This window comes from Chaetura pelagica, unplaced genomic scaffold (assembly GCF_000747805.2).
Source record: "Chaetura pelagica isolate M959 unplaced genomic scaffold, ChaPel_1.0 scaffold59, whole genome shotgun sequence".
Taxonomy (NCBI): domain Eukaryota; kingdom Metazoa; phylum Chordata; class Aves; order Apodiformes; family Apodidae; genus Chaetura; species Chaetura pelagica.
This window is the reverse complement of record NW_009954416.1, coordinates 367,136-394,736: the sequence shown is the minus strand read 5'-3', so window position 1 is coordinate 394,736 and position 27,601 is coordinate 367,136. Positions and strand designations below refer to the sequence as shown.

General features: G+C 39.8%; 1 protein-coding gene across 1 annotated transcript in view; it reads right to left on the bottom strand.

The window, feature by feature from the left end:
* The window catches only part of DLG2 (discs, large homolog 2 (Drosophila)), a 124,690-nt gene that overhangs the window by 7,126 nt on the left and 89,963 nt on the right, over positions 1–27,601 (bottom strand). Inside the window, exons 5-7 of the mRNA XM_010004403.1 lie at positions 13,692–13,737; positions 1,606–1,656; positions 751–852 (exon numbers count right to left, since the gene is read on the bottom strand). Coding sequence (XP_010002705.1) covers positions 751–852; positions 1,606–1,656; positions 13,692–13,737 — 199 coding nt within the window. The remainder of the gene's footprint in view (positions 1–750; positions 853–1,605; positions 1,657–13,691; positions 13,738–27,601) is intronic.

Below are 27,601 nucleotides of genomic sequence, written 5' to 3'. Positions count from 1 at the left end.
AGCAGGATCACACACATTTTCCAAATACAAAATGCATTCCAGATTATAAATCTAATCCTATTACAGGGACAAAATGAACCACAATCTCATCAAACTAATTTAGCCTTAATTATAAGACTGATTCTGATCTCATCTCTAGCAGTTTTAAGCTGGTATATTTGCAGAGACAACAGTTTAAAATGAAGAGAGACTGTAATTAGGGCCTGAAATAAACACTCAGCAAACTCTAATGATCCAAGATGTAAACACTGCTTAATTCGTGGTCCAATATTGCTTTCAGATTAAACAGTCTAGATCTCACACAAATCACAGATTACTCTGTATTTTTATTGATGGATGCTGTGATGAGTTGAAACATTTTACATTTTACTACATGTTTCTTGAACACCTCCAAGGATGGTGACTCAATCACCTCCCTGGCCAGGCTGTTCCAGTGCCTGACCACTACTTCAGTACAGAAACTCTTCCTAATATCCAATATGAACCTCCCCTGCCTCCCTTTTAAAAAAGGAAGGTTTCTTGTTTAAAAAAAAAATGCTACAGTTTTTGAGACAATTGTTTTGAGATATTCTTTTCAGACCTTCACAATCTTTTTTTGTTTGTCCCTTTTTTTCCCAATAGAAAAATGGCCTTAGAGAAACTCAAACACATAGAGTTCAAGGATACTGCTTTCACAGCAATCCACTTAATCTGTGGCACCAAGGGATACCACTTCCTCAGCTGCAGAACAAGGATTAAAATCATACTTACGTGGTACACATGACCCAAACTTATCAGGGAATTCAGATATCAAATCATCGTTGATCCGATCTTTCATAGGACCCAGAATAATAACTGGCCTGGTGTAATTAACTGAACAACAAAAATAAAGGCACATTTTACTGATCTTATTGGCAATAACAGTATATCTTCCCAAAGATGAACTGACCAGTGTTTGTTTTATGCATGAAGTGAAAACTTAGGCATGCAGTTTATTGATGAATAATGTATCTGTTGGCATGGATAAGGAAAATGGAACAAATACCACACATTTGCAGAGCTCTGTGATGGTGCATGCACATAGAGTTAAGACAAGAATGTGGAGCTATAAATATTTGCTATCACGCAAGAAGGTCACTCCTGAATGCTTGCAGATGGACTTGCTCATGAGGCATGGAAAGGAGACTGTAGGATATTTTTCTCCTCAGTTATGCGAGTGCATCCCCCATTAAATCAGGAGTGCTCCCATTTTCTGTTGCCTTCCCATAGGTTCATCTACCCCAGATGGAGGCACATATCACATGAGAAGGAAAATTAAAAAGGCTTCCCATGTAATAATATTGCAGTAAATCTAGAAAATCTGCATCAATATTTGGTAGACTAATTAATGTACTTCTTAGTAAAAGCCATGAGAGCATGCTGGGGAGACCCTTGAGAAAGTTAGGAAGTGGGGGCTAGCAAGGGACACCCCCACATAACTTCTTTTGTATGTGATAGACTGAGTGGCCAAGGAAATGGAGCCATAGAGAATCTGGGGCTGGCACAGCAAGGCTTACTGCTCTGTTGGCCCCCAAATGTGAAATGAAAAATATATGGAACAGTGTCAGAAAAGCAGATGGAACTTACTTTCCTGTCTGGTGACAGGTTCATAAGAAAGGATGCAGTCTTCTTGGCCTCCTGATGAGAGAAGAAAGAGGAGAGAATGAAGCTGACAAATCAGACATCAAGTACTAAAGCTTGATAAAATGCTTCACATAGAGACAGACTGGGTTCAACACTCCTCTCTGGTAACGCTCTCACCTGAACCATTCCAAAGTCTCTCATAGCTTGAAAATGTGGAGACCACTTTTTTTCTTCCCCTCCCTCCCCTGCCAGATGTTTCATCTGGAAATTGGGTTTTTTCAATGTTGGGCAATAAGGCTTCATTTATTGATTTGATAGCAAGGCTGTTTACAAGGATAGAGTAGAAATTTCATGTGCAATTCTTTTGCTTGCCCAATTGTTAGGGTCCTAACATGCAGCTGCAGGGAAAATCCACAGGCTACCTAAATTGAGCAATTTTTATCCTCAAAACAGATACATTTTGGTTAATCATTCTTCTGGCCATAACCTCCATAGCCTAGTTTATTCACAGCATGGCATCCAGCTGTGAACTATTTTCTGACTCTTATCCTTTCCCTGAAGACAAATCTCACAGCATTATATTGTACACACTTATCCTCCCTCCCCTCCTGTTAGGACAGTGCTGTTTCCTGATGGTGACATTTAAAAGCAGAGAAATTTGCCATGGGAAATAAGTGGCACTATATGGACCATGACTTTGGTGCAGATGTACAGCCCCAATGTATCACTGTCCTCTCCTCTACAAGATTGCAAGAGGAGAGGGGAAAGGATTCTTCAACCTACTGCATTAATAATTCCTGGACATGTCTTTTTCTAGGTCACTGTCACATACTTGGTAGCACATAAGGGCTCTGGCAGGTTCTAAATATGACTTAGGCTTAGCAGTGTTTAAAATGATGATTTTATTTTTACTCCATTCAGCACTTATCTCTGAGAAGATCTACAGGAGAGATTTTGCAAATAAAGTAGATACTGCAGAAGAAAGATTGCCATAAGGAGAACCAGGGCTTTATAAAATAGACAGGATTGCCTCAATTTCTTCTGCTTGCACACACGTCAGTCTGCATCACATTGTTCTGGTGGGCTCCTGCCAAACCAAAGTGTGCAGAAACAGGGGAAGTGCTGCCTGACACCTGATGGGTGAGGTAGGTAGAACTTATGAGGGGCTACAGCTCACCCTGAAGGGGTCCGACTGCAGTCTGAATCACTCTCAAGGCTCCATTAACTCTATGAACAAGGGATATACTGGGTGCAATGCCCATCTCCCAAGTAGGTACAAAACTTTTTGTGCTTCAGTCTTAAGCTGACTCCCACACTATGGATCTACTATGTTGGAAGATACTTTGTGATATATTATCTAGACAGATGAGAAAAACGTGTAAGAAAGATTTTCAAGTAAAAGCAATGTTGTAATTAAGGACAATGACTGAAAAAGCAAATTAAAAATGCAGTGATGTGTTAGAGAGAGAGAGGACAGGGTCAGCACTAACCTAGCCACTGTGCTGAAGCAGCAAAGGAGAAAATATCATTTTTAATAAAAGGAAGCAATTAGGCAGCTTTTGAGGACAAGGCAACATAACATATGAAGAGTGTGGATAACGGATTTTCTTCTCTATCTGCAAATATTGGGCATTGTCATCACTTGCATAACTATGGCATTTTGCAAAGTAAAAAACCTAGAATGATCGTTACACTAGGTGTCATGCATCAGATGTATTGTTTTCCCTTAAGTTTCTCTTGGACTTTTTGGGGTGGTATAAAACTCAGGATGCTCCATTCCCCTGGAGAGAAAACCATTCGCTCTCCAGGCTGGATGAGCATCTCCTGCACTGCCTGCCCTCCAGCCCTGGAGGCCAAAGCAATGCTTTTCCACACCTGAGAAAGTCAGTCCTGGGGTGGGTGTTGAAGCCATCACATACTCTGCATGTGGAGAGGAGTTTATTTGTACAAATACGATCCTAAACTTGAAAATACCTGTTTCAATGGCATACAGATCTGCAGAAGGGGATTAATTCAATCTAATTTCAGAAACCTGTATCATGAGTGCTGATGTCTGTGTGAGTCCCTGGGCACTCTTTAAAGTCAATGGGTGCCTAAAAGTAGGCAAGTGCTTACTCCAAGATTGAGTCATTTGACCTATTTTAGATATCTACTTTGGGATGAAAGAAAAAGTCAGAAGGACCTGTTTGTCTCTATTGTTCCACAGGGGCATTTAAACAGCAAGGTCAGATGCAGATATCTGCATTTAAACAGTAGAACCCCATGGGAGTGAAAGTGACAAACAGCTGAAGGAAAATCACCAATAGCTCAACACTACTGTTAAAAAATGTCTAGTATTTGGCTTTGGCACACAATTATAACCAGCACAAATAAGCCAGCACAGATTTTACGTCCTGTTTTGCCCAGTCTCTGGCAGAGATGTCCACATGCTAAAGCTGTTATAACCACACTATCCGTAGGGGATGGGCTTGGGATACAAACAAGCTTCTCGTTTCAGAGAAGTCTTGTGAAACTGTGGCCAGACTGAAGGCAGAATTAAAAATCCCCAGCCTGCTCAAATTTTGCTGAAGGTTAAGCCATTGGAAAGGGTTACAGGAAGAAAGGAGAAACTTGGAGCCTGACTGTGATACACAGGGTCTTAAGACAGACATCTGCCTGAAGTGAAGGCTCTTCAGCTCTGAGTTTCAGACTCAACCTGGAGAGGGAGTGTGGGGAAAAGCTGCACCATTCCATTGCTTCACTCTTCTGGAAAAGGGCCTCAGGAAGCTCAAGTTTCTAAGTGAATAAAATCCTTCCAGGCAAAATCCCTTAAGTCTTCAGAGGCTAATAGGCTTGTTAACTGGACCAGATGGTATTCTTTAATGATCTCTACTCAGTTAGTAATGCATGGTTTTGAAGTAGTCCATAAAGTATTAAGTATAATGAAGAGCTCTAGAGTCAGTCAATAACTGGATTGCTATAACCTTGGGATGGCTTTGAGGTGTGAGATGTATCGTCTTATTTATCATTTGATGAAGCCTTGTTTAACACCCACATTAACACCTTCATTAGTACAGGTTAGCTATATTGATTTGGAAAGTATTTGTGAAATTTAAGAGACAAAACAGAAAAAGAAAAAAGGCAAAAAAAAGCCCTTTCTGTAGGATTTTGGCATGGTCCTTGTTCTTCAGTAAAATTCCATCAAGTCAAAGAAAGAAAAAAAGAAAAAAAAAAAAAAGGCATGGAAGAAAGAAAAATAAAACTTTCCTAAATGTAATTTACTTATCAGTAAAATTATTGGAGGGCTTTCACTTTCCCAGGATTGCTATGGTTCTGCCTCCTTTTTTCTTGGTTTGCCTGTTAGTGATTTCATAGAATCACAGAATGGTTTGGGTTGGAAGGGGCCTTGATGATCATCTTGTTCCAACCCCCCTGCCATGTGCAGGGACACCTCCCACTAGACTAGGTTGCTCAAAGCCCCATCCAACCTGGTGTTTCTCATGCTTGGGAAGAGAAGAAAAATCTGGAGTTTGTTACGACTTGTAGCCTCTTTAATTTGGGCAGAGAGGTCCTGTCTGGTCAGATGAGTTTCATAAGGACTACTAGTTTCATCTTCTTAAAGGGTTTTATAGTGTTTCAGAGGGGTAGCTCTAAAATGGTTTTAAGGTCTTGTCTCTGTTTTCCTTTACTGATTAGATGGCAGAGAGTCTGTGAAAGCCTCAAAACCCCTTTCAGTGCAGACCTGGCAGATATCAGGCATTTTTTGTGCAACCCAGAAAGAGGTCCCATGTCCTGTTGCTTTGCCAGAGCTTTCCCACTGTGCTGGTGTAACTGCACCCAGCATGTGAGTGACAGGACAGAAGAGCTGCTTTGAGTTGCTGTGGTGCAGCCACCACGTAACCAAACACCCACCCTCATCATAGTGGGTATCCATAGATTTTGGCATCCTAGTACTGGCTGTGAACAAAAAAAGTAAAGGGGTTTTAAGGCAGTGAAAACCAAAAATGTAGTACTTACGAAGGCAGCTAAAAATTATTTATGACTTTAGAAAAATCAAAGAGAATTTTTGGGTCATTAACACTTCTGGACTAATGGTGATGGTTACCATCAATACACATGTGAGAGAGCCAAACTAATTTTTTGAGCTTTTGCCTGACTTTTGTTGCTCAGCTGGATCTAGAATGAAAGAAGGCTAATTTTTCTGTCATCATCCACTGAGGTTTTTGGGCTAGTGTATGGATTAATTGAGTTGTACTTGCAAGATATTGGAGAAACTGGTTTCTTGTTTTCTTTCATCTGCACAGACTGTACTGGACAGTCAATATCCTAGCTTCTCTTTCCTGGACCTTTGTTTACATAAGTAAACACATTATTTTTGGAAATACATTAATAACTTTGAGAGACTGGAAATCCAACACATAAGAAGACCATCAGTAGCCTGAGAATGAGCTTATGACTGAAAAGGTGGTCAACGGGCACTATAAGTGCATCAATAAAGCTTGTGAGGGCATAAAATGAAACTTTAATATTTGTGCCAATTTGAGTGTGTCTGAGCAAAATAGTGATCCTTGTGGAGTGTAAGAGCCAAAGTAAGTGTCCCAGTTGATCAGTGGACTAACAGAATAATCAGGACTCCTTTAACCTTGTTCTGAGTCTTCAAATCTCACTACAAGAGGGACTTGCTGGCAGAGAGGAAGAAGTTTTGTTTCTAACAATTTTCCATACTTTTAACTTTTAGTCATGGATTGCCTCTCTGGATAATCGGTGTAATCACAACCAGTTATGCAATTAGGCTAAATAGATGTGGTAATGTGTGTATAATTTTGATGACAGCTGTAAAAACCTTTACTGAACTACGTGAAGAGCGTTACAACACATATGCAATAGAGAGACTTGAAATTCATGGCCATTATGAAAATCATGCCTTGCAAAATACAAACTGATGAGTCCAGGGTAAAAAATATGTTCTTACAAGCTTGGTTTGACAAAGAAATCAGAACATTTTATGTTACAGAGCTCAAAATAAAATTTCAATCATGGTTTGATTAGCTGGTTCAGGGACAAGTTGAAGTTGGCTGCATGTATCCTCATCACAAAAAGAACAACTTTACTTTCTACTAGACCAGGACTTTATGTATCACTCTGCAAACCTGGATTTACTGCTGAGAACAGGGGAAAATCAACTAACATAGTTATAGCCTTCCTATTAGCATGGCCAGTGCAATGCAGCAGCTTTGGGGCAGCTCAGCCCCTTTTAATTCCTGGTTCAAAAGTGAATTTTAGTTGCGGATTGGTTTTGTTTTGTTTTGTTTTGAATAAAGGGCTAGATTCTGCTATCAAATGTGTTTGTGGGTCCCCCTGAAGTTAATGGAGCTGAAGGTTATCTGTGGGATAAAGAAAATCCCACTGCTGGCTCCAGCACTTTTGCACGATACAAACCCAGTGTTGAGAGCACTGGCAGAAGAAATCAGGTTTACTATCTGGAACAGCCTTGTTGCTGAGAAATGGTCAAAGAATTTTCTCTTGGGATCACATAGGAGGGTTTCCAATTATATTGTTATTTTGAAATAAAAGGTATCAGCTTCTGCAATTTTGTTAACCCTAAGCAAAGGTTTTGTTAACCTTAAGCAAAGGTGATTTTGTTAATCCTCATGCCCATGCAATACTTTGGACAAATACTTAAATTTTTAAAGCAATACATTTTTCTGAATAAATCAAAGCATCTCCTAGGAAAAGCCTAGTCAGTTTGTAGTGAATCTAATAATCACTGTCCAGGGCATAGCCTGGACAGCTCTCAGAAGCCTTTAACATGATTTTGTGTAGTTGCACCTTGGTTTGGAATGGTTCTAGGAATGATCAAGTAGTACAGGTTTTGACACGAGCTACTTTTCACTAAATGCTCATCATGAGAAGCAAAAGTTAGAGAAACACGTTCAAGCAATTGCCAGAGACCCACGAGAATAAATGCAGAACACCTCACTCTGGACTCCCAATGGCCTGTTTTTATAGGGACAAATATGAACATCTGCAGGAGAACATGTGGCACTTCCAGTCATTTCTTACCCACACCTTTTTTTTTTGTTTGTTTGTTTTTTGTGCTGGCCAAGGTGTGAATTGCTGATTTCACAGAATCACTGAACCAAGAATCAGTTTGGTTGGAAAAGACCTTTAACATCATAAAGTCCAACCATTAACCTAACTCTGCCAAGTCCACTACTAAACCATGTCCCTCTGCACCACATCTACACATCTTTTAAATACCTCCAGGGCTGGTGACTCCACCAGTTCCATGGGCAGCCTGTTCTAGTGCTTCGCAGTGGGACACAACCCCGTGCAAAACCCTTGAGCTCTCCAGCACTTTCCTGTTTCTCCCCATTACTTTTTCAGCTTCACTTTTTTTTCTCCTCTTCGTATGCCCCATTTCTCCTGTGCACTGCATCACAATGAACAGTTTTGCAACATGGCTGGCTGCAGGTGGAGTTAAGAAAAGCTTGGTACTGTGGCCATGACTGACATTGGACCCTATGCCCAGCTATCCAGAAGCAAGCAAGAAGAGCAGAAATGTTATGTTACCTTAATCTACCAGGGATAAGCCTTACCCTGAGCACCTATTATTTTTTCCTCTTTATTAGGAATTATTAAGTTAGAAGGCAGTGAGGAATATATCTTTAGGAGATGTTCACAGACTAGTACAAGGGGTACTGAGGCTTCTACTGTGCAGTGTCCTCTCTCAGAAATCCCCCATGGTCAGAATTGCAGTGAAATAAGACAACTCAGTAAGGCCTCATGTCTCTTCTCTCCATGCTCTCACAATTTGTTGACTGCTCTCTCTGACCACCCATCTCTCGCTCTCCTGTCTCTGAATCTTTTCTGTTCTGAGTAATAATTTTTCTAGGTGAGATTAGCTGCAATGAGCTGTGTGATGGAACCTACTGTTGATGTAGGGTAGCCTGGAGATCCAGATTGTAACCAGATGGAATCAGGAGAGCATGAAGTCCCCACAGGAGATACACTGATATATGGTGGTCATGTAGTAAGTGAACATGCAGTCAGGTTAGAGCTGGTATGCCATCCTGGCCATCTGAAACTGATTCCCAGCTGGTAACCAAAACTGCTAGTTGCCCAGGGTGAAATGTCATGTCAGCACACATCAATGAATCCTTAGCAAACGGAATTAGTGCTTTTGGGCACCAGGTCCTGGATTTTAAAGCCAGTTTCATTTGGGATAACATAAGATTGGCTTCCTCTGCTCCTAACTGACATAGCTCTCCCACGGGCAGGGAAGGAAGCCCTGCTTGCATCTTCTCCATTAGGCAGCAGGGATGGGTCACACCAGTAATGTGTGGGGATCTCCAGCCAACAGAATGTAGGCTGGATGCTTCTGGGGTGAGACAGGAGCGTGGCCAGATGGAAACCACTCTAGAAGGAGAGTGCCTGCCATGGGCAGTTGTTACCCCAACACTGCTTTTCCTTTCAAGATCTATGTCCCAATTAACTTCCTCAAACCGTTTCTATCCCCTTACTTGCACCTCTAAACATATACTTTGCTCCAAGCTATTGCACAGCCAACAAGGAGCTGTCTATCTGACCTGTCATATGATGAAATTTGGGAACCAGCCATTGTGCCTCTGCCCTGGATATTTGGCTGGAACTGGGCACCCCTGTTAAAGTCTCCTGTTTGGGATATTGCATCAGTCATAGGATATGCTCAGGCACCAGACTAGATTCTCCTCTAAGCTTTTACCCTGAGCTCACCCTGAAATAACCACACCTGGAGGAGATCTGACTCATGCAAACTTTTGAAAATTTAATCTATTGACTCATTCCTAATTGCAAAATCAGTCTGGGGAAAGAGCATCTTATATTTCAAACATAAAATCCTCCTCTCCTCCTCAGCAGAGGACACATTAAAAATAAAGAGGTTCAGAGTTGGATCTTGGCAGTTCAAGAGCACCTACTGTTTTCTTGTGACTCTGGCAATTGCTTTCCAAGGAAACCTTTGCAGTACAAGAGAATACAAACTAATTTACCATTTCTGAATTGCATAAGATTAGCTGCTTTCCTGAAACAAACCAGTGGTTATTAACAGAGCTCAACTGCTATTCACTAGTTCAAGACTAGTAAATACGAGGTATGATACCAATGATTACCTGAATGTATGTGGGTGCTTAGCACAAGTGCTGAGTGACTGGTGGAAAACTTGATTTGCTAGGCAAATGGCTTGAAAAAAATTAAACAACTGGGTGATTGAGCAAGCAATCTTTGATTTTAATTACCTTTTATTACACTTAAAGCTATTAATTTAATGCTGTTTTCTTTTGCTTTTCAACACTTCCAGTAAATAGTTACATTTTTAGGTTACATTTTTGGGTATTACTAATAATCATCCAGAATGTACAATATGCCTTGCTATATGACGCCATGGAGTCTGTAATTCCTATCAGATCAGGTTGCAGGGCTGGGGCCTCCACTTACAGGGAAGCAGTGACATTCAGTGGCAGTGTCTAAGGGGTGAAGGTCTATCTTACCTTTTTTTTTTTAAAGACTTCAATATGCATTAAGAAACCTACACTGCCAAAATTAGGGACTCAACAAATATTTGGTGACTATTTATTAGCCCTTCATATAAGCATGCAGAAATAGAAGTAAAAGCAGTGACCTTGTCAAGAGGATGCCTTTTGCATCCTCTCCTATAACTGTGGAGTAAGTTTACTCTTAAAAGATTATGAAGAAACTGCCCCTCCTCTCCTGAAAGAAACTTTTAATCACTAAACCACCTAATTCTGGCTGTCACAGGCTATCCAAAGCCAGGTTTGATTTTATGTCCCAGAATACATCCCAAATAGCAACTTTCCTCCCTTTCCTTCTAAAGGTTGCCAGTTTTCTTTTATAGCTTTGCACTCAAGATGTGGTTGTAAATTTGAATTCCAAGCCATTTGCTCCAAATGCCTTTTTAACGTCAACAAAAGAGTAGCAAGGATAGAAACAAAATAAAAGGAACAAACAGAACAAGCAATGCAAAGTAAAAGGACTAATGAAAGCAGTAACTTACTGTAGCTACTTTCACTATCGCTGGCATTAGAAGAAACATGTTCTGCAAGAACAGTACAGCAAATTAAAGAACAAAACCAAGCACCAGAGAGCTGCAGAAACTTAAAAGAACTGCCACACTCATGCAAAGGTTGTTGTGCAGAGAGGAAATAAAAATTATGCACTGACATCACCTGAAAACTCTCAGATAATTTACACAGGTAAGATGAAAGCTTTATCTCTTGTGGCATTCCAGAGAGAGAGTATGTATTAGCTAGTGATATGCATCAGGGCAATGCCATGTCTTTTATTGAAGAGACATTTCATGACATCTCAACTTCATTTCAAAGTATATTATGGCCCATTTGCATCTCACTGAATGTCCTGAGTAATTTCATGAAACCTGAGTGTCTGCTCATATTATTCTGCACTATCACTAAAGTGCATCATTGGATCTATTCCTGTGAAATTTTAACCTGTATCTATTATTAAACATTATGCAGTCTCTTATAGGGTTGAAAAATTAGCATGAAAATTATTTTGATAACAAATACTGTAACTATCTCTTTTACCCCATCAAAAGAAAAAAAAAGAAGACAAAACTAATGACAAAACTAAGAAAAATATGGAAGAATTTTTTTTCAGACATTACTTAGCCTCAGAATTTGAGCTAGAGCACGAAAACCTTTACCAGACCAGTCTGGATGGGTGAATAGGAATATAAGAACTAACATGATGGGGCAGACCTGTGGTTTGGCAAGTCTAGTGTCCTATTTCTATTATGGTATTATTTAAAGGAAGGTGCAATCTATACCATGTGAAGTTGCTCTTTCCATCTAGTCAGCATATGCTTATGGTCAGCCAAAACATGCTATGTGGTCTCCAGGAGGTCTGTAGAACCACATTAAACGGTGGTGTTAGTAGTCCCTGTAGTAGAAATGTTGACTGTTTTGCACCTGAAAGATCATTTGACAGCTGAAACTTTTCAGCTGGTCCAGGACATTTAGAAGCCAATGATATAATGGCTATATAGTGGGGAACCACCTTGGGTTAATGAGATACGGGTTAAATGGACAATGGGTAAAAAAAAGTCACCTCCTGACAAACACCAGGAGACAAAATTGATCCAAGATTTTTCATTAAACCAATGGGCAGATTAGGCTGTGGGTGGTGACCCATAACACTCACCTGCAACTGCCTCTAAACATTCCCAGTGGAAGAAGGAACTCATAAAAGGCAAGAATCCTCTGAGATGAACCCAGAATGGATGTCATAAAAGGGTGACTATAGGAACAGTGCCAAGACCACCTCTTCTCTGCAAGGTGCTGCATTTCCCCCATGTACTGGCTTAGGGTTCATAGAGCGGGACAGAGGGAGTTACTGGAGCAGCAGAAGTGAGAGGGGATGATATTTGGTAGAAATATTAATAGATAATTTTGATCTTGGGTTTAGTAAGAAGTTTTAAAATATTAATCTTACATTTTAAAAAAAACATACTGACATTTGAATATTTCATAGCAAGTTGACAAGGGTTGTCTCAAACTAATATGCTATACATGACCTCGAAGAACTTTATTAAATAAGAACAAATATCCTTCATAGTAAGAACTGCCATTATAAAGCATATCTGAGTTGAAAATTAGTGAAATTTGGATGGGTGGGAATGTCTGGAGGTGTATCAGTAAGTGAAAGGTAAGTGCAATACTAACAGAGAAACTAGAGCTTACATATAACCCCTGTGCTACTTTTCCCTTAGTAATTTGCACAATTCAGTTATGTCCTTTCATACATTTGGATATTCTGGAGATTTGTCTTTCTGAGGACACAGATATTCAGGAAGGTTATCAGATCAGAAGTATTTTACTTCTCTTTAGTGGGGAAGAATCTGCATTTGTGGCTATTGAGCTGCTATGACACTTTACTTGAAGTAACAATCCTTACAATTCAGGTGGCAGTGACAACTGCTATCACTGACAAAGCCAGCCTTGCAGAACATACAAGAGACAAAGCTTTCATCTTTAAACTGCGAGCTGCTGTATGGCTTAAAGTGAAACTATTAAAATGTCCCTTCAACAAATCAGTCAAAACCAGAATAATCTCTAAAATTGTTTGCATGGATGTGCAATCCTGCAATTAAAAAGCACATACAAAGCAGCCGGCGATGCAGCGTTAACATCCACACACATTCTGCTCCAATTATTTGGCACTTAAGACAAAAAGAATAAGAACCCAGGAAGCAGCAGCCAAATGCATGCAAGTGGCATTTTGTTAAAATTGTTTAGCTCTGGATACAGAATATAACAGTTATTTATACAGGAATCAGCTGCAAATATGTCACTCTATACAATTTTTCTAGTCTAACTTCGGAGGAAGCAAAACCATTTCTGAACAATGATCTGACACGTTACACGTTCCGCAATGCCCAGTCTTGAGACAGGATTGCTGCATCAGAAAAAGAGATTGATTAAGGTTGCATGACAGAGAATAGGTTGCTAATGGTGAAATGGGGTCCAAGATTAGCTTTGGAGAAGGCATGGTCTTCTCTAGCCTGTAAACAACTTCTTCCATGAATAACAAATACTAATCTAGAATCCAGCAAAGTAACAAACACTCCCATGCAAAAAGCTGAAAATGCAGAAGCAACAGCGTGAAATAGTTTTCTATTGATATCCTCGGGCTGTGATCAGGTTAAAATGTTTAACTTTCCCTTGAGATGGAGAGGGAGGGATTGTTGCTGAAAAGAATGGTCTAGGCAGCAAAACGAGTTCTAAGTATGCTACTCTACAGAACTGCCAGGATGGGAACAAGAACATACTGTCAGAAACGAAAGGTGTTGTTACAAAAGAAGTGAAAGTGTCTGCTTGATACACTGTATGTTATTTAATATCATCATGCAGAACAAAATGATCAAAACATTTTTAATGCATTCACAGCTGGGTAACAAATAAAACTCTGTCTTGTGCATGCTAGGAGTGGAGGGTCCTCAGAGAAGGAACAGAAGCCAAAACCAAACCAAACGAACAAAAAAAAAATATAAAAAAATAAAAAAAAATTTACAGTGACCATTCCTGGGAACTTACTCAGAGTCTTTGTTCCATAACCGTCGTCACCTAATCCGGGGATGTCCTGCATGGAAGTCCCCAGAGAGAGCAATGAGAAAGGAAGAACAGCCGCAGAAGAGGAAGGAAGAAGTCAGTGGAGTTGAAATGGATACTACCATGACTGACCATGTTGATTGAGCAATCTGGATCCCTGCTTTTTCTTTCGGAAACAACTTTAAACCCATATTCTATGGGAGTGCAGCCAATGAAAGAGGCAGTGACCATGACACATGGCTTTTGGAGCTGTGAGGATGAAGGAACAACCAGATAAATAAAGTCCCAGAAGCCATCCTCAACAAATAAATTTAGGAGAGAATTATTAAGAAAAAAAAAGTGAATATTTAGGCTGGGATTCAGCATACAATTGTCATAATGTGTGTTCTACGTACAATTTAAAGACAGAGTAAATATCCAGGGAGGTACACATTCCAAGATCTGATTTACTTGTTAAACTGTTAGCACAAATGCTTCATTTATGGGTTAAACTTTCAGTGAAGCTGCCCATGGTCATCATCTTGGAGAATGTCAAAGCCAAATAAAGAGATTACAGCAGAACTTTTAAAAAGTAATAATTTAGTTTAGTGTTGTGAAAGAAATCACGTTTGCATTATTTTCAGCCAGTTCTGATCTGGGAATATTTAATCAGACACATTTTTGGATTTATGGCAGGTGCCACAACAACTTTGAGGAGCCATGTTTGCTCTTTGAAAAGTCAAGGCCACTGTTTTATTCTTCTGGAAATGCTGTTTCCAGGGAAGGAAGGACCAGCTGGATCCAAACTGCAGTCACACATTGGTCACAGTAGTAATACCTCTCCTGCCTGCCTACGACAGATTTTTGCCTAGATGTGTGGGATACTGGCATCATGCGTGTCACCCATTTTTTTTGTGTGCTGCTGCATGTGACATCGTCTCCAAGAGGTTACTTACGTTCTGCATCACTTGTTTCCTGCTCACTCTGCTCCTTGCTCTTGTAGAATGGGAATTTTCGTGAAAAGATGAAGTTCTTTTTACGCTTGTCATTGAATGACTGTGAAGGAGAAAAGGCATGGGGCAAAAACAGGGACGTCTAATTGTTGTCACACTCATGCTGACAAAACAACTAGTTTGTAAAAGTGGAGAGAACTGTAGTGACTCAAATCAGTCCAAACCAAGTGGCTGCAAAGAATCAGAGGTGGCTGTGGTGAGGTCTGCAGGCTGAAGGCAAAGCCCCTGGAGACTGGATCAATTTGATTACAGAGGTTCCAAATCACAACCTTCAGCTACTTATTTGGAAACTGTCGTGTTTGGCTTATTCAGATAAAGGGCTACACATGACTCAGCATGCTTTGAGATCAAGCCACTCATCTTTAATCATAGCAGACTGTGCACAGTATTAATTAACTGGCTAAAAAAGAATAGGCTGTAAAGTGGGAGCTTTTGATTTACTTGTAGTAGGTATGTGAATTCAGTCCTGTGCCAATTGAAAGAAAATATTTTTTTCTGGTAACTGCTGCTGTTTTCATAGTGTTTTATTTGGTCTCTTAATCAACAACTTTTAAGGTATGTTGTAATGCTTTTTTTTTTTTTTCATAATCAAAAGAAAAAAACCTTCATTTTATTTTTTACACGTCTACTTTCTCATCAGGGTCCTATGGATATGCTTTTAGTTTTATGTAATTTAGAGGTAGATAAGCAGTATTTCATTGCAAGCTCAGCAACATATAGTGCTTTAATTCTTCAAATAGGCAATTAATATGGAAAAATATGCTTTTTTACACAATAAAATCTTATACTTTATAGACAGTCACAGGAACTTGTAGCACTGTACTATCTAAAAGCAGGATATGCCTACTTGGGACATGTATTTCAGATACTAAATGATGAATTAGGATCCAAATACAGTAAAATCAAGACAAGGTAGCATTTCCAGGGCATCTGTGCAAACCTGCAGATGGTCCTTATCTGATCTGTGTTCTCCATCAATGTCCTACACTGTTTTCTATACTGAACATATGAAATGCCCAGACACAGGACTTTGCAAGTGATCAACTCCAAGAGACCTTCTCAACTCATTTAAAGGACCAATAATCTCATGTGTTTGTCATTGCTCAAATGAATTATAACCAGTATTTAGCTCCAATTCTGAAATGGAATGGATTTAAAATTTCAAAATGTAATTAATTTTCTTATATTTTGAAAGCACAGCATAAGATGTGGTTTAGAATATATATTTCCAAAAGATGTGAAGATATGTACTGAAAATCTGTATTAATGTAGTTGTCTACTTGTGTCACCAAAGTTTCATGCCACTTTTACATTTCAAGCATATTTAAAGTTCAGTAACTGAAAACAAAGGAAAAAAAAAAAGCACATGTAGAATAAATGATCTCTCAGAGTATGTAAACATTCAATGTGAAATTAATGTGAAGGTCATGCACAAATAATCCAGACAGCATGCAATTTCAAAACAAAGCAAGTATGAAGAAAGCCAGAGGAAAAAAAAAATGCACATGAAAGATTAAAGTAATCTATGAATGAAAAGAGGACTGACATGCACATTACATCACTTTAATGACCTAAAGAATATAATTAAATTAAAATGTGTTTTCTGTGATAATTTCTTTTATTTTTCCAAAGAGAGGAATGTACCATGTAAACATTTCCCATTGTGAAAAATGTTGTTTGTCATGATTCATCTAAATATGACATAGTATAGTATGGGCATACACTTTAAAAGGGAAAAAATGTATATACACAATAGCACCTCAGAAACCAAAGGGATTTAAAAATGACAATAATTTAATTACCAAATGCCATTTCACTTTAGAATTAAAGACAAAGTTATTAAATTGGTAAATAAATATGCTGTGTTTCACAGAGATTATACAACAAATAGCATTTATAAGCATTAGTTTTAAATTTTTTCCCCAACAGTCTAGAGTAAAAATTCATAAAGTCCATTTTCACCAGAAAAGCAGATTTTTTTTTTCAAGCTTATGTGTGTTCTATCAGTATATTCCAAATTAGACAGATATACTGTAGTGTTACACAAACTTTCTCTTCTTTTTCAGTTTCAAGCACGGGGTTGCCTTTTTAGTAGGATATAGTTCCACTTCAATTTGGACTATCAAAATCTAGCAGGTGACTGTTAAGTTCGACTGTGTCACTGTATTTACACCAGTAAAAAAGCCTTCTTCCTAAAAATAAAACTGACTCTTAGTTTATTAATATCCGTAAGCAAATGTGTTTACTCATGTGTTCATATTTTAATAGATTAATCAGTGTGTATGTTCACATTAATGACCATATACACTATCACTGTGTAGTCATAGGGTTTATATTTAAAATAACAATAAAACAGTAACATTTTATAAATGGGTCTGATCCTGCAAACTTGAAGAAATAATTAGTCCTTGGTATTAACCAAATGGGCTTACAAAGTATTTATTTTCTTTCACATTAAGTGCATATTGCTTAACAAGAAACCAAAGACAGGAGCCTTGATTTTGGTTTTGTATCCAATATAAATGTGATTAAAATCAGGCCCTGGTCTCCATCTTAAGGATATGAAATTCTACAGACATGCAGCTAAATGCTTCTTATAGCTACCATGATATGTATCTCTAATGTATAGAGATAAGAGGGGTGGTAAAGAGAGGAGAAAAGAGACTCACACAGAATAAAACCATGTTTCAAGTGGACACATAGAATTAATTCCAGATTTTGTTCTGTTGGTGGAGGAGTGCAGACCAATACTGAACACATATTTTCTTTTTTAGAGAGAGGATTATGCATCTGAGTAATGGTAGAGTTAAACTGAAAAATTCAGATGTATGTTTTTGAGATATTTAAGTTCTATAAAATGAAAACTTTGAGACCTGTCAAATATTCTGGAGCCAGTTTTCACAGGGGCTCCCTGTGCTGCTGGGGAGCTGTGAAGTAGCTGTAGGATAAACGACAGAGGTATTTGCCTGCATCTTTCACCCCAATGCAAAAGTTGCATGCAACTGGAATTCAAATTGTGTTGTCAAGCTTAGGCTTGATTTGACAATATTTATGCAGGCAGAGTTTCTGAAAGTCAGTGAAAAAGTGCCAGAAAATGGATTCCTGTATAAGCCGCAATTTCTTTGCCATGATCATTGTACAATCCTGTAATGGCAAATAACTCAAGCATTTCAGTTGCAGTGAAAAACCTGTAAAATGGATGACTTTTTTACCTCACTGCAGTCAGTTCACAGGGGCTACCAGTGACCTAAGAACTGGCCTTAGCAGGCACTTTATAGAGAGAAGTGCCTAGGACTAAAAAGCAACTGAAATTTTTAAGTAGTTTGACAACTGAAGAGGTCGTTCTTCACAACATTTGAACTGTGATGAAGAAAACAGAGAGTCTTTTCCCAGATAAAAAGGAGAGAAAAGCTTTCACTGTTGCCCTGGCTTGTTCTTGTTTGATAGTACTTAGGCACAGAGTGTGTTTTGGAGAAGGCAGAAAAAAATTGTGATGTTCACCTTTGCTTGACCAGTAATCCCCAGATGTCCCTGGTTATGAAAGACTGGCTCACACACACCACCCTTCCCTGGTTGTGACAGACATTAAGACACTGTGTGTTTCTTGTTCACAGAAAATCTTTTTGGTACTTTTTTTTAATATTTGGTTTCATGTTTGTATTCTAAATGCTTTACTCTAGGTGCAGCAGCTATGTTACTTATCAGCTAATAGGACAGTAGATTTTTAAAGGAAATTTCCATGCAACATTGAAGACACAAGTCAATTTCAGAAGTTGCTTTATAGTGGTAAACATCATAAAGAATAGTACAAGAGAAATTTGATAGTTGTAGCACACTGCAATAGGCATCTACCTCATTATTTACTTTGAGCTTCTTCCCCATTTTTTTTTCACCATGTAGCTGATCTAGCCCGTATGGTTCAGTGTAAATGTGCTTGAGACAGATAGTCCACTTTAGAAGAAGGGCCTAATATACTGGGGAAAAATTTCTTTTGATGCTCTAAAAGCAGCTATAGCTTCCAAAAGCCATTAAACTCCCAAATACATTGGAAAGACTTATTTTGCTATTTCGTTCAACCAATGCTAATCCTCAGTCATGAACCACTGCTCTGGGATCACCTGAGAAAAAGCTGCTCCAGAGCACAGGCTGTGAAATTCTTTTATACAGGGTGTAGATGAATTTCATTTACCACCTATTTTTAGACACGTTTGAGCTAACTTTTAGTCTTGTTTCCATATTATGAGCTTATCTGTATCAGTCTTGTTCCAAGGTTGGTTTAGCAGTGCATATGAGTTCATTACTTTTGCTGCTTCTTATCTGCAATGCTTTTTGGGTTTTTTATTCTTCTCCTTTAATAACTGCTTTTGGCCTAACTTACATGAAAAAACCCTCACTCAGGCAGCATTCTGCAAAGATTCTACAAAATTTCTCAGCAACATCACATCCCTGCAATCCTTTTCTCTACATTTAATTCACACTTTTTCTGTTACAGACATTCTTTTACTCTGAACACTGACTTTTATAAAGGTTTGGGCACTCAAATGCTATTAAATGTCTGCATGTTAAACATCTCCCATTATACTGCACAGTTGCACTGACACCAGAAAGAAAAGCTTTGAACTGTAACAAATCCACAGTGTAATTTCTCCTTTCAAACATACATGTAACCTCTCTGCTTTTATAGTGGGCTTTTTTACTTAGCAATTTGAAATGGATGATGGATATGAAGTTTACAAAACAAACTTTTGAAGGCAATCCTATATTTGCTTTATGTGAAAAGTGGTTTTGCAGTTAGCATAACAGCACAGTCCAGGGAATATGGGTCAAACTACACTTTGGGATCTTCAGCCTCATTGCTTCACCTGCAGTACTAGACCACAGCAAAGCCCACCTAACAGGCACTTTGTGGGGACTAGGGAAACACTGTGATCTGGTGGATACTATCAATGAGGCCATCTTTTACTAAGATACTTAAGTATACTGAGGTTAAGCAACTTGACCAAGTCTAGAAGAAAACCACTGCTACTGGGCCATACTTGCTTCCCTGGTGTAACCACAAACTTGACCATGGACTGGGTTCACACACACACAGAAAGCTCCTAATGATGTCTGTGCAGACATGCAGAAGAACTTCTTTAAGACATACATCTTTCACTCCCAGTCTGACCACACAGTTATGCTGGCAAGCAACACTTGACAAATTCTCTATGTCTTTTTATGAGAACCAGGGGAAAGATGTCCCTGTTCTGTTGTGCTGGTATGGTTTGGTGGGTTTTTTGGTTGGGGGGGGAGGTGCCCCATGGGTCTCTCTGTTAAGAAGCTGAGAAGCTCCCCCTGCTCCAAACCCAGCCAAGAAGCCATTTGAGGGACAACAGATGTGCCTCTGCCATTAACATATGAAAGAACTGATGTAGGACCTGAGCAGAGCAAGCAGTGGTGAAAGAGCTGAGCTGGAGAGGTGAAAGCAGTGCCAGAGAGGTGGGGGTGGGGGTGGGGGAGAAGATCCTGAGGTTGGTGAGGAAGGAGGGGAAGAAGGTGCCCAAGCAGAAGTTTGCCTGCAACCCATGGCGAGATGGCAGCTGTCCCCCTGCACTCATGGAGGAATGTGGTGGAACATTCCCTGAAGGAGCTAGGAGGGGTGAATGTGGATTTGCTGCCTGTGGACTCTGATTGAGCAGCTTTGGAAGCCCCCAGGCCAGGGGAGTTTGTTCTCAAAGCAGCCCGTGACTCTGTGAGAAGCCCAGGCTGGAGCAGCTCCGGACATGGTGGGAAGGACTCATGAAGGAGAGGTTGGTGGAGGACTCTCTCCCATGGGAGGAACCCTTTGGGGAAGCAGGGGAGCACTGTAAGGAATCCTTCTTTTCTGAGGATGATGGAGCAGCAGGAACCACCAGACTCTAAACCCCATCCCCATCCCCCTGTGCTGCTGGGGGGAGGGAGGGAGAGAAACTGGGAACAAAAGGATTTGGGCCCAGGAAGAAGGGAGGGGTGGGGTAACATGTGCAAGCCCTGCTCTGTGTGTGTCTGTGTCCTGTGTGTGTTTGATTAGTGTGACATTAAATTATTATTATTTTTTCCCCAATTTGAGTCTGTTTTGCCCAGGAACTCAGTCAGTGAAGAACCCTCCTTGTCCTCATCTCAACCCACGAGCTTCTAGTTGGGTTTGTCCTCCCCGTCCCAGAATGAGTGTGTGGAGGAGTTGAGTGAGCAGACAGCGGGCTCTTTGTTGTCGTGTCAGGCCCTAACCACAACATCTTTTAAGTTCAAACTTAAATTTAGTTAGGTACTGCAAAGTATTGGGGGAAGGAAGACTGGACTACAGTAATTCTTTATTGAATTTTTGCAACATGATCTGTTCTGATAAGTGAGAACAAACTTTGGGTGAGAAGCAGCTCAGATGAAGATAACTCTGCTTTGTTTTCCCATTAAGCTGCGGGGAGATTTGAATCTTGGAGATCTGAAAAGAAGTACAAGCCTGATGAAAATCTCCATTCTGTCTGGCTTCTACAGACAGAGGTAGTGTTGTTTAGTACTCCTAAAGAGGAAATTTTACTAATCCTTTTTTAAGACTTGTCAGCCAGCAACTCAACTGTAATTCCTAACAAAGCAACAGTTAAAACCAATACAAACTACCTGAGGAACAGAAAGAGTAACAGACTTTTAAGAAAGCATGTAAAGCAGCATTTCCAATTCTGGAAACATGTATCTAACTGGGTGCAAGGTACGACTCACATTAAAAAAGGGAGCACTCACTTATGCTAATTTACATTACATCATTGGTGGCAGGACTGAAACACGAATGCAAAAACCTTCTGTATGTCACAGCCAAGGTCATTTACAACTATCTGAAGGTTGTACACAAAGAGGGTGGGAAAGATTTGGTCGTCCAGCAGCACTGAAATTAATGGTGTGAAAATAAGGAAGGGCAAAGCAACTTGAGAGTGGAATCCATTTGGATGTAGAATCATCTGCCCCAAGGGACGTGGATAAAAAGGAGCAGCTAACGGACAGTGAGTTGGCCAGGCCGCAGCAGCAGCGACAGGTCAGCCCGAGGTGGGGGCTCAATCCTGGGGTACAGGGCGGTTTCCGAACTCAGGGACCCCACTCACCACTGAAGCCCCCAGCCAGGAAGTCCATGGCAGCCAATCAGGCACGGAGGGAGTGTGGCCAGGAGGGAGTGTGGCCAGGAGCTGCGTGGGAGATTTAAACACCCCTGGGGAGCGTGAGGAACAGGAGCGGGTGAAAAAGGAGCAAGGCACATCTGTGAGGCGACTTAGGGAAGGAGCAAAGAGCTGAGGTGTGAACATGAGGAGAGGATCTTCAAGGCATTTAGCATAGCTGATCACCAGACAACGAGGTGAACAACAGCCACAAGATCAACAATAGGAAGAAACTTGGAGATGGTGTCCACATGGGCAAAAACAGTTACCTCTGCTGTAAGGGATGCAGCAACCCAGACAATCCTGCCACAGAGGCAGCCCAAGGGGAATGAAGAATGACTTCAGGGTATTGGGGAGAATAGTCAGGGACACTGTTGCCCAAGTTATCTTTTCTTCCATACTGCCAGGAGCAGTGAAAGGATATTGTGAAAGAAGTAACTGGAAAATCTCACAGGTTAATACCTGGCTCTAGGGCTGGTGTTGGCAGAATTTTGGAGCCACAGAGATCAACAGTCCCTGGTCCAGATCCACAGATTTTCCTAGAGCATACATTGTAGGACTTTTAAAAGCTTGATATTCATTCCTCATTCCTTGCTCAGCTATTTTCTCCTATTTTTTTTTTTTTATCTTTGATTTCCAGTTTCCCACTTATGCTGCTTTAGATTTGCAGATGTAATTGAACATTTTGGTCCTCTCTATGCAATCTTTTGAATTAATCTCTAATAAAGCTGCAGAAGATGTTAGTTATCTGTGCTGTCAAAAAACCCCAGCATCTAAACACCTTGCTCTTTTGTCACTATTTTTTTTGTTGGATCATTTATTTGTGCAATTAAGTGCCACCCACTTGACTTGTGCAAGTGTAAACTACTAAATTGTAACTACTACATTGTAAACTACTGCATAAAATGGACCATTGCATAAAAAGAATAACTTGAATAAAGACCTTTATTGTTCTTTTGAAGTAGAACTATTCACTGGAAGATAACTGGATCTTATCTTTTGAACTGTCCTTTTGAGTTAAAGGAAGTGTTTGCACTCACAGGTGACTGTGTAGCAGGTAAAGATCTGGCTCAGAAGACAGTGAATCATACCAAGCTCATGGTTTTAATTTAAAACATTATTTTGGTCTTACAGCTAAAATTATAAAAAATAAAGGCATGGACAAACAAAACCAAAGTTGATCTCTAACAGACTGTTGTGAGGTTTGTGTAGGAGGTGATGTTTCTACATCTTCCACGTCACACTACCAGTCTCACAGGTGGGGATATCAAATGATATCTTTGGCATTTGTCTTTGGCTGTAACCCAGGGTGGCAGTTCCTGGGTCCCTGTAACCTCCCAAACATGGTATGTGAGACACAAAGCCAATTGAATATGAACTGCCTGAAATTGAATAAGCCAGAAATACACATGTGAAATATAGAGCCTGTATCATCTTGATGAATGTTAATCCTTGACTTCACTCTTCTTAACCTTTGTGTGAATTCTTCCTAGAAGAAAACTTTGTTCTGTTTCTAATTCTTGGACAGTATCTATTGCCAATACTATAAATTTTTATTTTCAACCACTTTTTTAGATGCCAAGTAACTATGACATCTATACATACATACATACATACTTCCTACCATTTAATTCAGGGCATTAGACAAGAAGTTACAAAAATAGCACACTCATGAAGTTAACCTCAGCACAAATCCCTGCTGGAACAGATTAGAAGCTATACTATAAATTCTGGTATTCTGCCTGTGCCAGCAAATTTTCACCTTGTATTTAATCTGTGACCAATTACATTACGTATCTTTATGTCAGTGACTCTCTAAAACATTCCTTTTACTTAAGCAGACATGACACACACTTCTTGTGGGATAGAAAACACTGCTACCACAGTCCCTAACACTATGGCCACCTAAGAAACAGCATCATCTTATAAATTAACTCCATACAATTATCAGACTGAAGAAACTGAAAAATCTAAGAAATACATGTATTTAAACGAATTTCAGTTGCTCATGAACTGAAAAAAAAAATAATTCCATCAGTGTTTTGATTAACAAACTGCCAATAGGCAGGAATATTTTTCACCACTGGGACCAAGTTGAACCCCAAACCCTTTATTTCTCAAATTTGTTACTCTATTCCATGATGCCTACAGGTTGTAGATATTTATAATTTGTACTTCTCAATAAAATGCAAAATGGCCTTTTTTTGTTTTAATTTTTTTTTTTTTTAACTGGAAAACAGATCTATAAATATTTTCTACTTCAGGTTTTGTTTGTTTGCTTGCTTTTAATTTGAAAAAAATACTTCTAGTGGATTTTTAAAAGCTACAAAATCGTATTTCTTTGCTTCAGCTGAGTAAAAGACTCAAATTTGATTTGATGGTATTTCTCACAACTTCTAGAACTATTTTATATCACTTTAAAAAAACAGGTTTCTTGAGGCATGTCAGTTCCCTGCTAAAGTCAACACTGCTACTATGGAATAAATGCAAAGTGAGTATTCATTTGTTTTCTTTCACTTTCAAGTGGGACCTGGGCCCAGCAGGCATTATTATTAAATGATTGCATGTCTTTGTGGAGTGCCTCAAGATATCCTGGAGCAACAAGACACGGTACAGTTAAATTTTCCTGGCTATATGCTGTTCTATCAACTGAATTTCATTTGATTACTTCAGCACAGAAGTGAACGAGATGCTGATGACAGTAGTATTTCTAATGCACCTTGCAGAAAAGCTGAGCAAAACATGCTCAGCTCAAGGGAATGGTGAGGGCAGCCCAATAATACGTGCTCAGGTTAAAACACAAAACCAGATGTCCAACCAGGGTCTACTGCTTGCCACCAGCTCCAGATGTCCTGAAACATGAAGACGAGACTGTGGAGTGTGTGAAAATACATGAAAGAGCAAAGGCAGCTGGATAAATGAGACTCAGCTTTTCCTCTGCCATAGGGAGAAGGCATCGCCTCCAAGATCCAGGCTGCACTGGCAGGAATGACTCTGAGACCTAATTCTTCAATGACACCCAGTGCAACCCCCATTTCTTAGTTCTTGCAGCTTTTTCCAGAACTTAAATCCAACAGAGAGAAAATGAGAAGTGAGACAGAATCTGGCAACAAAGCCAGATGGAGAAGAACAATTTATTCCTCCTCCCTGTGCTGGGCAGTTTCATAACAAAGCTCTGGAGAATATCTGAGCATCTTCAGGTCTACTAATACCCTGTGCCAATAAAAAGTCCTTCTATGGAAAATATCTCTACTCAGTAATTTGCTTTTAATAATTTCCACTAGCATTTTTTTTTTAAAAATATTATTATTACTTCTTATGGAGACCAATCTATAAGGAATGAGTCGGTGAGGAATTTGTGCATGATTTCACATTACTTTTTTATCCTTGTCATTAGTTGCCATTTTACCACAGAGGAGCATTCTTAAATGATTGCTAAAGAGTAACGACTAAATTCCAATACTGCAGAAACAATGGTTTTAGAAAAGATTAGTAATGGAGATGTAAAACTTGAAATTTTATGATGTGAATGATTTCCAAGGCTTATTTTAAGTTGCACACATAAAAAAAAAATAATTAAAAAAAACCCTATATATTTTATTCTCTGGATACAGAAAAGCAAATTTCAATCATTCTGAGATGGGGGACTGTACAGTAAAATAGTGATTCACAACTCTTGAAAATAAAGGAGATGCACAAAGATTTTCTATAAAAAGCTAAGTTCTGAGTAGAAGGGGGTTTTCTTGTCTGTAACTTTTCCACCTGTAGGTATACAAGCAAAAACCTCAGGAGGCTGCACTATCCCCACAGCAAAAGTACAGCTGATATTGACACTTCAGGAGCTGTATGCTGGGCTGAGCAGAGAGCTTACCCCTTTGCATTTCTAGACAGCTTTGCCTAACTTAACCTAACCTGTGCAAGCATTTATATTTTGCACTTGGCAAAGTGGTGATGGAAGAGCACATTCAAAAATACCTGTTACAAGTGCCTAGTTTATCCACTGCAACTACCAGCACAAAGACTAGTTCAAAAGAAATGGCTGAGATGTCAATGTTAGGCTTTTAAAGAGCACAGTTTGGAATAAAGCTCCATGGTTCTTACCATGTCTGATCAAGATAAAACAGATAAGGACTGCAAATCCTTGCCACACCTTTGGTTGCAAAGCACTCAAGGGCCATAACCTGGTCTCACCATGCCTTGAAATGGCTGCTGTGTTTTTTATAGGGTGCATGTGCCAGTTGAGGCCCACAGAAATGAGATCCACTGCATGTGGCTTTAGACATTTACCCTGTAGGTGCCTGGGACAGAGGTAGTGACCCCAGGTTCCCTTTACAGTCAGTGCATGATTAATCACATCTCTTTTAGACAACAGTGGCAGGTTGGTGCTCTTGACCATGAAGAAAGGGAGAGCTGTTTGTTTTGGGATTTCTGAGTTGGAGAAATACTAATTTAGGAGAGAGCAAATTCATGCTAGCTAATGTTTTAAAACATTTACAGAATTGTCTCATCATCATGTGTAAATAATATTTCTGCAGGAAGCCATATTTCAGGCTTTCCAGTTGTGCAGTTGAAGTATTTTTATGGTAAGTAAAAGCCAAGTTAGAACATTACCACTCATTTCTGCATGTTCTCCTTAGACATTTTCTAGAAGCATAAAAATAAATGCCTAATGGAAGCATATTTTACCTAGGAATTATTATCGTTGTTAATATCAGTGGGTGTTCAGTAATTGTCTGGCACTGAGACAATAAAACATGTTTGTTTTGGACAAATTTCACTGTGTTTGTTGGAGTGTTATTAAAAAGTAATTTTGTTTATACAGCCAAGGCCACACTGTGAACCATTCTGGTTGCTAAATGTTACTAGGAATGCTAAATGTCATTAGGAATCAAATTAGATCAGAGTGGAAATCTCTCCTTTTGTTTGATTAGGGCCTGCCCAAACCATAGTTTCACTTGGAATGTCTCTAAGCTGGGGGATTGAATTAATATTCTGACTTTTTACTCTATTGGTGGCAAACACTGTTTGAACAGTCGTAAGAAAGGCAAACTAGAAAATTTTGGACTCAACTATGGTGCTTTGATAGTCACTGAATGAAGCAAACAGTCCTGGGTGTTCAGGATCTCATCTGGGATCACAATGGTAGGACGTGCGCCTGCAGGACGAGGAGGTTCAGCAAATTGTCTCAGCCCACGGTCCTTGCCAGGGCCATGCTGTCAGTTTGCCTCTGCCCTGCCTTGTGCCTTGCCTGTCCCACCTCACCTCCCTGTGGTGACTTCCTGGCTTCTTTGGACCCGACTCATCACTACAGACTTTCTGGGAACCACAGGGTTGTGGACCAGCCTTGGTTGCTGCCACCAGACTTGCTGTTCATGTCCTGGGACTGTACTGGACTGCACCCCTTGTGTGGCTGCTGTCACCCCTGGGTCCCAGTGGAGCAGCCCTCTTCTGCTGGTCCCCAGTCTTGCACTGCATCCAGGTTATTGTCCTTCAGCTGCTCTCCTGGGTAGCAGAACTGCCTGCAGTTCACTCTGCCCCTCTGCCCTCTTTAACTCAGCATCTTCAGCAGTAGGTATAGAAATAGAGCAATAGCATTGCAGCTGCCTTATTCACTGGTTGCTCCTTCAAAACTATCACAGTGGCAGACGAGAAAAAATATAAAAGGGCTGGATTATGCAGACAAGTACAGACTGGCAGATTGCTCCTAGGCACGTTCCTCCCAGGAATCTGTACCTCCAGTTCC